This window comes from Acomys russatus, chromosome 31, assembly GCF_903995435.1.
Source record: "Acomys russatus chromosome 31, mAcoRus1.1, whole genome shotgun sequence".
Classification (NCBI taxonomy): Eukaryota; Metazoa; Chordata; class Mammalia; order Rodentia; family Muridae; genus Acomys; species Acomys russatus.
This window is the reverse complement of record NC_067167.1, coordinates 32,733,265-32,748,432: the sequence shown is the minus strand read 5'-3', so window position 1 is coordinate 32,748,432 and position 15,168 is coordinate 32,733,265. Positions and strand designations below refer to the sequence as shown.

The 15,168-nt window shown below is 39.8% G+C and overlaps 1 protein-coding gene across 1 annotated transcript; it reads left to right on the top strand.

Moving 5' to 3' along the window:
* The first annotated feature begins 3,320 nt into the window (after window positions 1–3,320).
* On the top strand, window positions 3,321–13,158 carry Glipr1l2 (GLIPR1 like 2). The gene is made up of 4 exons (XM_051139666.1): window positions 3,321–3,554; window positions 9,818–10,069; window positions 11,858–11,961; window positions 13,065–13,158. The coding sequence occupies exons 1-4, from the start codon at window positions 3,321–3,323 to the stop codon at window positions 13,156–13,158; spliced, it is 684 nt and encodes a 227-aa protein (XP_050995623.1).
* The last annotated feature ends 2,010 nt before the right edge of the window (window positions 13,159–15,168 follow it).

The window sequence follows — 15,168 nt, the reverse complement described above, 5'->3', positions numbered from 1 at the left end:
TCGCTGATAGAAATAGACAACTCATCTTCCGACACTGCTAAACTTGTGCTGTAATGGCAGGCAACTTCGTCTTGTTCATGACTGAAGAGAAAAGTATTTCAACATTATAAACATTGTTTTTAATTTGGCCTTGCTGTAGGCTGAAAGAAGTACTCTTTTTTTTTCTAAGATTTAAATTCAAATGGATGTTTAATTTAAAAGGTTTTTTCAAAAAATAAAAAATAAAAAAATAAAAGGTTTTTTCCCAACATTGATATATTAATGCTATAAACTATTTCAAAGAATATCTAATAAAACACAACCACACTGTAAAAATGTAAAGATGTTAAGAGTTGTGCTGGCCAATGATTCAACACTGAATCATTTCTTCTCAATGACAAATCCAATTTTGGTCACAAAGTTTCCTCACTTATGAACATTTCCTTTATAATTTTTTGCATTTAGTTTAGGAGTTATGATTGCCATATACTTTTCCATTTTCATTCTTCTTTAAATGACTTTGGCTTCCAGGTTATAACAGCTACAAAAGAGGTTGAAAATTGGTGTCTTTTTTGTTTTTGGTTTTGAAATTGAGGTTTCAATGTTTAGAATGTGGATAATTTATTTCTTTTACTATTTGGGGGACAATCTCTATAAAGCTGCCTTGTTCGTGTTATATATGTGTTAGTTACCGAATTAATTTCTTTAATGACTACGTGATGCTCTGGTTTTTAGCTGTTTGGTCTGTAAGTATAATTCATCTAAGCCCTGTGACTTCTGGCATGTGTTCTTTTCCTTCTCTTCTGGTCAGCCATTATTAGTAAACTTTTTATTTTGGTTTATTTCTGCTTTAAAAAGATAGGAATATGGGTAATGCTTAAATATTTTGGTGTTAGAGTCAGACAACCTAACTTGAGAGGTGATTAAAGGAATCAGAGATGACAAATGACACACGGTGATGCGAACACAACACAAAGTGCGCAAGGATCAAACACCAACTACACACAACACAAAGTACGCAAGCGTCAAACACTAGCTGAACACAACGCAAAATGCGCAAGCATCAAACACTAGCTGAACACAATGCAAAATGCACAAGCTTCAACACCAGCTGAAAACAACGCAAAGTGCGCAAGCGTCAAACACCGGCTGAACACAACGCAAACAGCGCAAGCATCAAACACTAACTGAATACAACGCAAAGTGCTTGCGCCAAACACTAGCTAAACACAACGCAAACTGCGCAACCATCAAACAATAGCTAAACTCAACACAAACTACGCAAGCTTCAACACCAGCTGACAACAACGCAAATTGCGCAACCATCAAACACTAGATGAACACAACGCAAACTGCGCAAGCATCAAACACTACTGAACACAACGCAAACTGTACAAGCATCAAACACTAACTGAATACAACGCAAAGTGCGCAAGCATCAAACACTAGATGAACACAACGCGAACTGCGCAAGCGTCAAACACTAGCTAAACACAACGCAAACTGCGCAAGCTTCAACACCAGCTGAAAACAACGCAAAGTGCGCAAGTGTCAAACACTAATGGAACACAACGCAAAGTGCGCAAGCATCAAACACCTGCTGAATACAACACAAAGTGCGCAAGCATCAAACACTACTGAACACAACGCAAAGTGCGCAAGCGTCAAACACTAATTGAACGCAACACAAATTGCGCAAGTGTCAAACACTAGCTAAACACAACAACGCAAAGTGCGCAAGTGTCAAACACTAATGAAACACAACGCAAAGTGCGCAAGCATCAAACACTACTGAACACAACGCAAAGTGCGCAAGCATCAAACACTAATTGAACGCAACACAAATTGCGCAAGTGTCAAACACTAGCTAAACACAACAACGCAAAGTGAGCAAGTGTCAAACACTAATGAAACACAACGCAAAGTGCGCAAGCATCAAACACCTGCTGAATACAACGCAAAGTGCGCAAGTATCAAACACTACTGAACACAATGCAAATTGCGCAACCATCAAACACTAGATGAACACAACGCAAAGTGCGCAAGCATCAAACACTAACTGAACACAACGCAAAGTGCGCAAGCATCAAACACCGGCTGAACACAACGCAAACTGCGCTGCATCAAACATGGAAGAAAACCAAAAGAAAGTTTTTGGTTTGGGTTTTATAGTTTTACCTATTTTAGATATGTATGCCTCTAACACAAGAGGCATTCTAGAAATACATATTGGCAGACACTATTGATAGGCAGCACTGCAAAGATTTTAAATCCATAAGGCTTGAAGGTTTTTGTTTTCTTAAGTTCAAGAGTCTTTTCTAAATTGATTAGCTCATTTTAAAGCCCAGGAAAAACAGCCGGGCGCGTGCATGCCTTTAATCCCAGCACTTGGGAGGCAGAGACAGGCGGATCTCAGTGAGTTCGAGGCCAGCCTGGTCTAGAGTCCAGGACAAATAGAGAAACCCTGTCTCAAAAAAATGAAAAAATAAAAATAAAAATAAAAAATAAATAAAAGAACTAAAAACCCAGAAAAACAAATTGGTTTTTTTTAATTTTATGCAGTTTTTCTTCTTTCATTAAAATTGCATAAATTATTCATGGGAGGACATATACAAGTATTTTAGGTTTTTTTTTTCTTTTTTAAATTAAATTGAACTTTTAATCACTGTGTTTTATTGACAGATCACCTGACTGAAAGAGCAACTCAGCACAGAGCATGCCAGCTACTCGTGCTGGGTCTCATTCTTCCAAGAATACTGTGATTGTTATTTTTATTCAGAATATATCTTTAAATACTAAATAAAAGACTATTTTCTGACTTCGTATCTGTTTAGTTCTCCATTGCATTAATGCACAACTCAAAGCATCTTGTGTAGTCTTAACTGCTTTTCATCAAACGAATCAAAGATAATTTTTAACAACATTTAGATATTTTTGAATAAATCTTAATGAGAATGTTCTGTCCCTACCAGAGAGAGCAATAAAAACTCTCACGACTCAATAGATAGAAATAAACAAATAAAAGTGAGCCAGCAAAAAACCCTTGCCCGGTTTCTCAGATTTGTTAATCCTTCAACACTTGTACAGCGAACTGATGCTTGATCCGTAAATGATGCCACGCCCTTCAGTGTCAGGAATCGACTCTAGATGGCGCTCAGTTAGCCTTGAGAAAAAGCAGCCTGCCTTTGTTCTCTCAGCGGACATTAATATATTTCTCCTCGCCGCCCACTTCTCGTCCCTCCATGTCTTCCCACTTAGGGGCCTCTGCCGACCCGTAGACAGGAAGGGGTGGGGTGGGGAAGGCTGGCGCATGTGCACTGGCTTGTCCTCGGTGGGTGACCATGAAGGCTCGCCTGCCTCTTCCCACGGTGTGGTGTGCTCAGTTGCATCCCCTGACACTAGGGGGTGTAATGAAGCTGTGTCTGTGTGAGCTGTGGCTTCTACTGATGGGCTGTGGTTTATTTGCCAAAGTTCTGCCGCAGGAAGAGGATGTAGACTTTATCAATGAGTATGTGACTCTCCATAATAGTCTCCGAGGCTCCGTCTTCCCTGCAGGAGCTAACCTGCGCTTCATGGTGAGGCCGGAAAGCTGTTGCCCAGACCTCCCACCGCCTAGGCCGCTTCTCCAAAGCGAAATACTTTTAAATAACATACGTAACCACTGCCTCTCTGATACTGATCAGTTCCGTGGTTTTGCATAGGACCAAGTGTGGAAGAAGTTGAGGTTGTCCCCGGGGGTACAAATTTTTAAGGGATGCCAACTTAGAAATTTTATTTTAATGCAACTGTTTTTTAATTTTGTTTTCAAACATTAAGAATCGATGCTACCTTATCCATGATCAATCAAGAAGCAATACTGAACAAAGAGAGAATCCTCGAATGTGAATTAGTAGAAAGTGAGACGCTCAGGGTCAGATTCTATTTTGTTCAAAATACTGAATTTTTTTTCCGTTGTAAATGTTTTCACATTAATTCTGCCTCTTAAAAAAAAAACTTGATTATTAAGGGTTTTGTTTTGTTTTGTTATGGTGGTTGCTTTGTTTTGTTTCTCAGAGTTTTATTTGTTTTTATGCCTGCGTTGAATTTTGCTCCCAAGGGTTTGTCTTAGGCCCTTTGTTAGTTAGCTAGTTGAACATTACCAGGAACAGAAGGCACTGGGGCTGGGAGACTGCACAAAACCAGCAGCTTCTAAAGCCAAGGACTGCAGGACTCTTAACTACTTGTGAGAGGAATTCCCCTTCATGTATACTCCTGAACTGCCCAAAAGGTCATTAATTGGTTATCTAAACTTAATTCCAAGAAGACACATGATAGCAAAGGAAGGAGCCTATATAACTCCCCACTGTCAGTTTCAATGGGCCTACGTCTGGGAGGAAAATACCCCTTAGGAAAGCTGTTTGTTCTACAGACTAGAGTAAATAAAGCCTGCCTACAGGTAGATTGACACATGGTTCCTCTGGCTTTTGCCTGCCTTTCCCCCTTGAACACAGGCATCAGCTCTCTCTCTCTTCTTTGCTACACAAACTGGCTGTCTTTGAATTCTTTTCATTGAAGTCACAAGGATTGAGAAGTCAAGGGAAGTCTGGAAGGAGAATCTTGAGACTCCTTCACCTTAGTACAAACCCTCATTTTTCTCTTTGAAAGTCTTAACTCTCACCATCATACTTTTTTTTCTGTTTTCACTTGACATCAACTATTTCTCTATTGATACAGAGATTTCATGATTGTCATTTTCTTAAAAAAAAAAATCATGATTTTCTGATTGTCATTTTAAAATGATTGCAAAAATCCAGCAGGTAAATAACTTTCCTTATTAGCCAATTAAGCACTTTCAATTTACGTTGTAAATTACTTAGACTGCTGTCCCTAGAAATATGTCTTTCCTGTCTTCAGCATTAGTCTCTTCATAAAAAGTTCTAGAGTAGGACACTAAAGGTATGATGTTTAAAAAAAATTGAAATGTAGCAGTTACTATTGTCAAAGACTATGGCATATTCAGCAAATAGCAGTGTCCTATTTCTACTTCTTCACTGGCTTGGGTATTTTCAATCATTTGCTAAATTAATCACAAAATGAGATTTTGTTTTAATGTTAATTTTTAAAATTCTTATTACATTTAAAAAACTTTGGATGTGTGTACATGCAAACACACACACACACACACACACACACACACACACACACACACAAGAGCAGCCAGTCAGAGCACCACTTACATAGTTGGTTCCATCCTGCCCTGTGGCCTCCAAAGCTAGAACTCAAGTGGTCAGGTCATCTCCACTAGCAGAGCCATCTTGTAGGGCCTCATGCTAATTTTTGAAATGCTGATTTGATTAGTCATCTGTTTCTTGTTCACTTTCCTATGTCTTATGTAGTCAGTATTCTTTCACACAGTCCTATTTGCTGAAGGTATCTTGTTCCCAGCCAGTGGTTTGTATTTCCTGCTCCTTATTGCTGCTTCAGCAAATTCGAATTGTCCTTCCTCTTAAAAATGAGTAAACACATGGGAGGCAGAGGCAGGCGGATCTCTGTGAGTTCGAGGCCAACCTGGTCTACAAAGTGAGTCCAGGACAGCCATGGCTACACAGAGAAACCCTGTCTCGAACAAGCAAGCAAAGATGAGTAAACAGTCATTGCTGGCGTGATCTCTATTTGTGATCTCTGAAACAGAGAATATTTCAATTAAAAGAATAGAAAACACCAGACTTGTACACTCACACCATGTAATTTAACATTTGAGATGCTGATACATTCTAGGTGTAGCTGAAGACTCTACCCTGAATGTACTTGTTTCTGAGTAAAAGTTGGTGTGAGTTTTATTAGTATTTTCTTTCTTCTTCTTCTTCTTCTTCTTCTTCTTCTTCTTCTTCTTCTCCTCCTCCTCCTCCTCCTCCTCCTCCTCCTCCTCTTCTTCTTCTTCTTTTCTGTTCCTTTTCCCCTTTCCAATGCTTTCCTTTATCCCCCTCAACCAGAAAGGGGGAGAGGAAGAGGGGGGAGGAGGAGGAGGAGGAAGACTAGAACTGTGTGAGCAGGGAGGACAGTGGGGAGGTGGGTAGAAGAGAGGAGAGAGTACAGATGCGTCCTCTTCTTGTGTGGGTTGCCTGTCAGTCCTCTACATTTTCTGAGGGGGGAAACATAATTTTGGGTCTTCCAATTAGGTCTTTGAACTATTAGTGTCTAATTTTTGGATACGGTATAACATAAGGGCCTGATTTTATTCTTTTGTGTGTGGGTATCCAGTTTTCCCAAAGCATGGTTTAAAGTACCAGTATTTGTCAATTAAGTGGTCTTGACAGTCTGTTTCCTGTGTGTGCAGGAATTTATTTCTGAGTTCTTTATCTCATTCTACAGTCTGGTAAGCCCTCTGGGTTTGTTATCTTTCTGGGACTTTTAATATTATTATTATTATTATTGTTATTATTATTATTGTTATTATTATTATTATTATTATTATTATTATTATTATTATTATTATTATTATTATTATATTTAATGTCCCTTAAGAGTCTATCAGAATTGCTTCTGGTGGGAGTCACACTGCTTTACTGAATATTTTGTGTGGTGAGGGCATTTTAATATTGTCCCCCAGTTCCTGCCTGTAGATACCAAACACTAATCAAGTGTCTTCTTTGATTTTCTTTAACAACATTCTGTAGTTTAAAAAAAAAAAAAGGCCAGTTTGGATAAAGTTTCTTTTTTTTTTTTAATGTTATCATGGTGGAATTATTTGCCTAACTTTTCATTCAGATTGTTAATGTATAGAAATGCACATAATTGCACATGCTAATTTTGTGGCATCCTATTTTACTCAAATCATTTCTAAATTTCCTTGCACTTAAAAATTCATCCTTTAGGCCAGGCGTGGTGGCGCACGCCTTTAATCCCAGCACTCGGGAGGCAGAGGCAGGTGGATCGCTGTGAGTTCGAGGCCAGCCTGGTCTACAAAGCAAGTCTAGGACAGCCAAAGCTACACAGAGAATCCCTGTCTCGGAAAAAAAAAAAAAATCACCCTTTAATAGTTTTCTCAATCAGGGTATGAATAATAAGTTTCATATTTCTATATCCGAGATAGCCTTCATGTGCTATTTGCATGTTTGTGTGTGTGTATATATATATATATACATATATATATATGTGCAGGTGTGTGTATGTGTGTGTTTGTGTGCATTTATTTGCATGTATATAAAGGCCAAATGAGGTCATCCAGTGCCCTCCTCTGATGCTCTCAGCCCTAATCTATTGAGACAGCAGCATCTCTCACTGAGCTCGAAGTTTATTCTGCTGTGCTGGTAGCCAGCAAGCCCCAGAAGTCCCCATCTCTGCCCCCAGCACTGGTTCCTCTGTTGCTTTTGACTCTCCAGCTATTCGCCGACCTAACAGATGGCTGAAGTATAGGCCCTAGACTAAAACATTGCAACTGCCAGTGAACTGGTTAGAAATCAAAGCTTTCAGGCCCGCCCCTGATTCTCCTGAATCCAGAAGCCAGCTTAAGAGTGCAGTGGTCTGTATTCTAAAATAAAGTCGTATCGACGATTCTGAGAGGTACTGGTGTGAGGCCCCTTGGGATTACTGTTTCTTCTTTCCCTCGCTGCTCTGTAGTTTGAGCTGCTTCTACATATGTGTTTGTTCCTGTCCTCCCCAGACCCTGTTCCGTTTGAATCTGTGTGTTTATGTCTATTGGTGAACCTGAAATTCTTCACCAGGGAAAGCTGCCTCTACTACGGCCTTAGTCATGCCTTCATCGTACAGAGTATGTGTTTGGCTTTCTCTTTATCCATAGCTGTTCTCTTTCATTTATATTTCCCTTTTCTCTGTATTTTCTATTCTGATTCAGTGCCGTGGAGTTGCTTTCCAGTGACTTCTTTTTTTTGTTTGTTAGTTTTTGTTTTTGTTTTTTTTTAAATTTTTTTTATTAATTCTTGTTACATCTCAATGTTTATCCCATCCCTTGTATCCTCCCATTCCTCCCCCCCCCCCTTTTCCCATTATTCCCCTCCCCTATGACTGTTCCTGAGGGGGATCACCTCCCCCTATATATTCTCATAGGGTATCAAGTCTCTTCTTGGCTACCTGCTGTCCTTCCTCTGAGTGCCACCAGGTCTCCCCCTCCAGGGGACATGGTCAAATGTGAGGCACCATAGTACGTGAGAAAGTCATATCACACTCTCCACTCAACTGTGGAGAATATTCTGACCATTGGCTAGATCTGGGAAGGGGTTTAAAGTTTACCTCCTGTATTGTCCAGTGACTTCTTTTGTCTCCGTCTTTTGATGGTATTTTTAGCTGGTACGGCATTTGGAACCGTGATGTGGCTTCACGCGTCCAGCAGTATAAACTGCAGCCCAGCCAGTGACGCTCTGGAGACTGTGCAGGAAAAGTGCTGCTACACTTTTGGGGTTTCAGGGGTGAGACAGTTTCTGAGAGTGGTTTTAATTTTATTCTTTCACCATGAGTAAGGTTCGTTATTTTTTGTAAATAAATGTCTGTTAATTGTCCTTTACCTATTTCTTAAAACTTTTTTAGTGCTTTTTAAATATTCATTTCACTTTTGTATATGGAAAATCATTCCTTATTTTGTGATATGAATTGTAATTGTTTTCTCGTGTGTTTCATTTTTATCTGCTTATGGCAACTTTTGTCATTCTTTGTTTGTATGAGAACAAAATAACACAATTTGTTTAGAGAGGAATCTAACACCTAATTGACAGGCTTATTACCCCTTGACTTGCTGATCCTATTTCTAAATGTCACTGGACATAGTGTTGAAATATAGAAAGCACTCATGAAATAAAAGATGTGTATAGTAAGAAAAATGTAATAAGCAAACTTTAAAATGTGTTCTCTGGTAATTTCATACATGAATACAATGTACTTAAATCATGTCCACCCCTTCTTCCCTCAAATGCCTCTTGGGAAACACACATGCACACACGCACATGCACACGTGCACACACACATGTACACACACATGGACACGCACACACACGCGCACACTCGCGCGCACATACACTCGTGCACGCACACACATGCACATGCACACAACACATGCACACACACACACGCACACACGCACACACGCACTCCTCTTTTCTTCACAACGATTCTCTCCTCTTTCTTCTAACCCATTGGATTAAATTAAGCCCAAGAATATAGGGAGTCACCTACCAAAGCAGGGGCAACTTACTGTGAGCAACCTCACTTCAGAAAACTGACTTTCCCAACCTCCGTGGCCAGTGACTGCCAGTGGCTCCTCAATTAGGTGTGGGGCCTCATGAACCTCTCCTTTCTCTGTGCTGAAGTGTCGGCTGGATGGATCTCATGTGTGTGTGTGTGTGTGTGTTGTGCTACCAACCCCAGCTGCTATGAGTTTTATCACTACAAAGATACTATCATGTCCAGGAGATATTATTATTCCACAGCAGTCTTTCCCCATCTCTGGCTCTTAGCATCTTTGTGTTGCTGAGTCTTGGGAGTGAAAAGGTGTGGTACTGATGGTGTATTTGGCACTGAGCACTACATAATCATTTATTCCCTGGGCTTTGGCCAGCTGGGAGTCTTTGTGTTGACTGCTGTAAAGCCATATGAAAGAGTACTACAAGGAGTCGTTAAGCTTCCACTTGAATGTGTCAGTTACAAACAGGTGGCTTTTGTCCTAAGAAGTAGTTGTCTTTGATGATGTGAAAAAAGTTTTACCTACAAATGTTGCTCAGAAAGAACTAATAATACAAAGTGGGTCTAGCTCTCCCTAAGAGAGTAAGCACCAGGAGAATAAAGTGTAGCACTAAGACATTGTTTTTAATTATTTTGTTCTCTCTGTTTTGTGTGTGTTTATTTTCAGACATGGGATGTAGCTTTATCGCGTACTGCTAGAGCCTGGGGGAAAAAGTGTTTGTATCAACGTAACACTCATTTAGATAAAGTGCATGAAGCCCATCCCATATTTAATGGTATTGGTGAAAACATGTGGGTTGGTCCTGAAAATGAATTTACTACGAGTGGTGCTATCACAAGTTGGCATGAAGAAAGGAAAAGTTATAATTTTCAAAATGACACTTGCGTTGATGATGATGACTGTTCTCACTATATTCAGGTATCTGAATTTTTAATATGATTATTAAATTAGTAGACTTAATTGCTTTACCTATTCTGTTTTAAATGTATAAGCTCAAGTGATAAAATTACTCCCTCAATACAATAAAAAAAAAAATTTAATCTTCTCTGAGCCTTTAAACATCCACCAACCCATCCATTATGTGAATCATACAAGAAATTGTCATCGTCTTCATACCCTCAAGACCAAGGGGGCTGTTCCGAAACTAGTGCACTGGAAAAATGGAGAAAAGGCTCTTTTAAAGAAAATGCCTTACAAGTCATGGACTGTGAGCAAACTTGAAAGGCGTCCTAATTCCCCACACATCAGGGGGCAGGCTATGTGGCTAATGGGTCAATTTCTAGTGTTATTTCCATGACTCATGCCAGCACTCCAAGGCCCACCTTCCCCTCCAGGAAATCAGCCACCTTTTATTTTGTGTGCTCGCCTTTATGATTTCACATAGTAACTTCAGTAGCTCATACTATACCAAAAACAGAGATCTTGTCTTCTACCCACATAGTCTCAAAACAACATGGCTCTACTTAATTTCTTCAATAAATATTTACGTCAGGCGTCAAAGAGATTTTGAATGAGGTTGAGTTTATGAAAAACATAACTTGATTTTTTTTTTTCGGTCAGCTTATATTTCCTGTAAAGCATAATTTTGAAATGTATCCGTTGCTTTAATTCTACTTTGTTTTTTTCTAGCAAATGATTTGTTTAAAGAGTTTTTGATCAGCTCTTTTTTTTTAAATCAGTCTCTCCTTCTTCCTTACTGATAGGAAGGCTAAACTTCTTCATATAATTTTAATCCTTTTCCTGTTGCTGCACTGTTTTCTGCTCTGTAATTCAAGCCAGCAAGCCATACTTGTTCCCTATATTGGACCTGCTAGACTTTGCTTCAACTCTATTTTATTGTGCTGTTTTTGCAGGTGTAGGAATTGGCCCCAGAGCCTTATACATATTACTAGGCAAGTTGATCCACCCTCATATTTCTGTTGTCATTTTGGTTTTCTCCAAGACAGAGTTTCTTTTATAAAGCTCTGACTGTCCTGGAACTTGCTCTGTAGACCAGGTTGACCTCAAACTCACAGAAATCCGCCCACCTTTGCCTCCTGAGTGCTGGGATTAAAGGTGTGCGCCACCACTTCCTGGCCGGAGTTTTGTATCTATTCCTTACTAGTTACTAACATTGAGATCACAAAGGGAATTTCTGAAGTGCCTCTCTTTATTCCTGGTGGTCTCCCCACTCCCCACCCCTCAATTCAGGGTCTGTTTTTTCTGTTATAGAGAGCAGATCTCTTCCTGGTCTTTTCTAATGAAAAGGCCAATACTTTGTTTCATTTCCTGATCCAACTTCCCCTATAAAAGGAAAGAGAGCCACTGGTGCCTTTGTTTACACTGTCATCTTGCTGGCTTCCCATCTGTAGCCCTGTTGTTCCTCTTTTCTCCCTTCCACTAGAAACCTCCACTCTTCCTCTTCTCTCTCTAATTTTCCTTCCTACAACCTTCTAATCTAATCACCTTTTCAGGTGTGACTTGCACTGGCTGAGAGCATTGTGCTGGGTCAGGCTCTTCAGCTCTTTCCTAGGATGTGACACTATGGCAGTCTTCACCTAAACACAGCTCTGGAAATGCTTCCTAAACTCATGACAGGGCCCTACCTGTGTCTGAGACGGTTTTTGATAGTCCCTGAATTTCTTGCTTAAAGATTCTGTCTGAATGGAATGCAGTATTTATAACCCACGGACTTCTGAATAAGCTTGACCTTTGACCTGCTTTCAGCTTGTTTGGGACAGCTCCTACAAAGTTGGTTGTGCTGTAACTCCCTGTTCAAGCGTTGGAAATATCAGATATGCAGCACTCTTCATATGCAACTATGCGCCAGGGTGAGTGATTTTAAAGTAACAAAATATATGAAATAAGATGAGACTACTCCAACTTTAAGTTTTCCTAACTTGTAATGTTTTTGAAATCTTTCCCAACTCTAAAAACTTTAAATACATGCTATTAATAAATGACTTCATAATGGCATATTTTAAATTTCATATGGGGTCAGTCACACTTTGAGTAAATTTGCTTTACTTACAAGCTCTCTAATGGTTACCACGCATAGGGAGGAAGTTGGCGTTGAGTAATTTATAATAATGGAGGAGCTGCTCCAGGCCTTCAGCTATTTTCCAAAGTAGTGTATTCTCAGATTTCTAATACAAGTTTTAAAACCCAAGCTATGTTGAAATTTATGTAGTAAGAATGTTTTAGAAATACATCAGTCTTGTAACATGAAGTACACTGAAACTAGCCACAAGATGGCTGTGTGGACTAATATAAGCCATACAAGAGTCCATTAACATCAGAGCTGGAAAAGCGCTTTGAAAGTCTTCAAGTCAGTCTACCCACTGGGAGCTTGAGTTCCCTCTACTTATGCACCAGGTGATTATTTTCGTTGTACTTGAGCATCTGTCACTCACGGCAACTAGCCACCTCCTGCTGGCCTGCTGGAAGTCCTAAGTCACATAACACTAGTAGTAACAGGACTATAACTTCCAAATAGGTGGGAAATATTCTAACGAACATCTTAAACAGAAACAAAGACTTGACTGCCTCCTAACATCACAGAATACTCCCTGGGACTAAACTAGGGAGGGCAAAGAGGAAAAAAAGAGAGAAAAGCAAGAAGCAAGGGAGGGAGAGGGGGAGGAAGGGAGGGAGAGAGAGGGGGAGGGAAGAAGGAAGGAAGGAAGGAAGGAAGGAAGGAAGGAAGGAAGGAAGGAAGGAAGGAAGGTTTATGAATCAATCTCATTGTTTACTGGTTGTTTTCTCCTAGGTAAGAGAAAATAAATGAATTTTCTTAACTGAACCATCTTAAAATAGTTAAACATGGAAACAACAATGTTTAATTAACATAAATTAACAATATAACTAACATACATTTAATTCACACTGTGTAACATAAAAACTGATTCTCTCCTTACTCCCTGCTTTTTTCTAGAGGAACCCTGACAAGGAGGCCTTATCAAGCGGGGCCGTCATGTACTCGGTGTAGCGCTAAGGACAAATGCACAGACTTCCTATGCAGTAAGTGAAATAAACCTGTAAGACATAGGACAGGAAGAGAGCAGAGAGCTTGACGCACAACTTACTGGCTCTGACTCTGACGCTGTCACTGTACTACCAAAGCAGTGTCGCCTGTAGGTGCTTACACGCTGCAAAACCTTCTTGGCTCTCCATGGTCCTAACACTCACCCAAGAAAATACAAGAATTGCAAATTAAGAAAAACAAAAGAACTAACAGTTATTTCTGTGAAAGAGCTTCACAGCCAACTCCCTAAATAGTGCCCAGTTTGACAATGGCTTCTTTAAAGCAAAGAATGTACCCAACATACCCATAAAAAGAAAAAGGAGTATTTAAGAAATCTTTTCTTTTTGTTCTCCATCCCTGGGGAGATAATACTTAGTATTATCTTAGTAATACTTAGTAGTATGTATTCAGAGAAAAATGTAGAAGTATATCCAATTAATTTTTCTTTTACTTCTTCCAAATATAAGAACTTATAGTCCAAAGCCATAACTACAGCTGGAATATACAGCATTTAGAAGAATGCCATGAGAAATAAACTCCAAGCACATTTTACTTTTGTGGGAAAACAAAAAATTAAAAAAAAAAAAAACACTAGCTAAAAACCACTGGGGGACCATTTCCGTGTGGCACTTTGTGTTGAGTGTAACTAAAAACCACTGGGGGACCATTTCCGTGTGGCACTTTGTGTTGAGTGCATGCTCATTTTGCCGTACTTCAGTTCTCCTGAATCACAATGCAGGGAGCCTGCTGCTGTACGGCGTGCTCAGACTGCCAATGAGGAACATGGTGACTCAGGTGCTTATGCTTAAGTCTTCCACTTTGTTTTCTGCTTATTTGCTTTTCCTATTTCCTTTTCTCTGCTTTTTCTTTGGATTTTAAAAACTTCTTTATGTTCTGTTCAACTCATCTACAATGACTGATACTGCTCTGTATGGGACTTTCAGTACTTCTTTCACTAATAACTACATACATAGTTAATGTTTCATTCTACTTAGAATCAGTAACTGGCCCCTTCAGTTGGAATACAGAGCTACCCTGGCCCTTCCTCTGCAGCCCACAGCTGCAGGTATTCCATACATGCCTTGAACATATCACAGGGATGCTTTTATTTTCAACTCTCAATATATTTAAAGGAATTGAAGCCAAACTTTGTATTCTAGACGAACAGTTCTTATTGGGGAGCATGCAGGAATTGTTGATACATAGTTCACATGAGTACTTTTCCAACAAACTCGTGAAGATGACTTTCACCAAAAATATGGGAAGGGAAGAAGCTGAAATGAAAGATGTTTTTAGGAATCGCATCCTAATTAATAGACTGAAAAGATAATCTGAGCAAGTTATTATTACCAAGTGTAAAAGTAACACTATTCACCAGATGTAGTTATTGTCTTGGAGGCTAACTGAATGAGCTCACACTTTCTAGTTCTCTCTGGCTGGCCGGCTGGTTCGACTCAGCTGCTCTGGCCCAAACTCCTATCCAAGCTGCCTGATTCAAACAGGCTTCTCTCAGCTTCTCACTGAATTGCTTTGGTTGACCTCAAACTAACTCTGGCAATTTGTTCTAATCTTCTGGCTCCTTCGCCCCTCTGGCTCCTTCCGCTTTCATCTGTGCCTACCTTGTTCTCTCTATAACCTGTCTCTGTAAAACTGTCACAGTAAAAACTGCCTCTAAATTGAACTCAACCAAACTTGACACCATTGCATTGATGGAACTCAGCTGACAGACCAGAACTGAATTGAACTAAGCAAACTGCATGAACTCAGCTCAACTGCACTCACTGGATTCAACTGAACTGCACTCACACGAGGCTGCTCTTAAGATGCCTCCGTTTCCTGTCTGTTCTTGTGCTGAGTTTTATGTGTCCTATCTCTGACTCCTTCGTTCAAATCTTTCTCTGATCCATCACTTTGTCTGCACTTCAATTAGATACCAGTTTCAAACTTGACTGCTTCCTTCTACAAGGTCACTTTACCTTCAGGGTGTGGGATTAAAGGTGTGTACTAAAGGTGT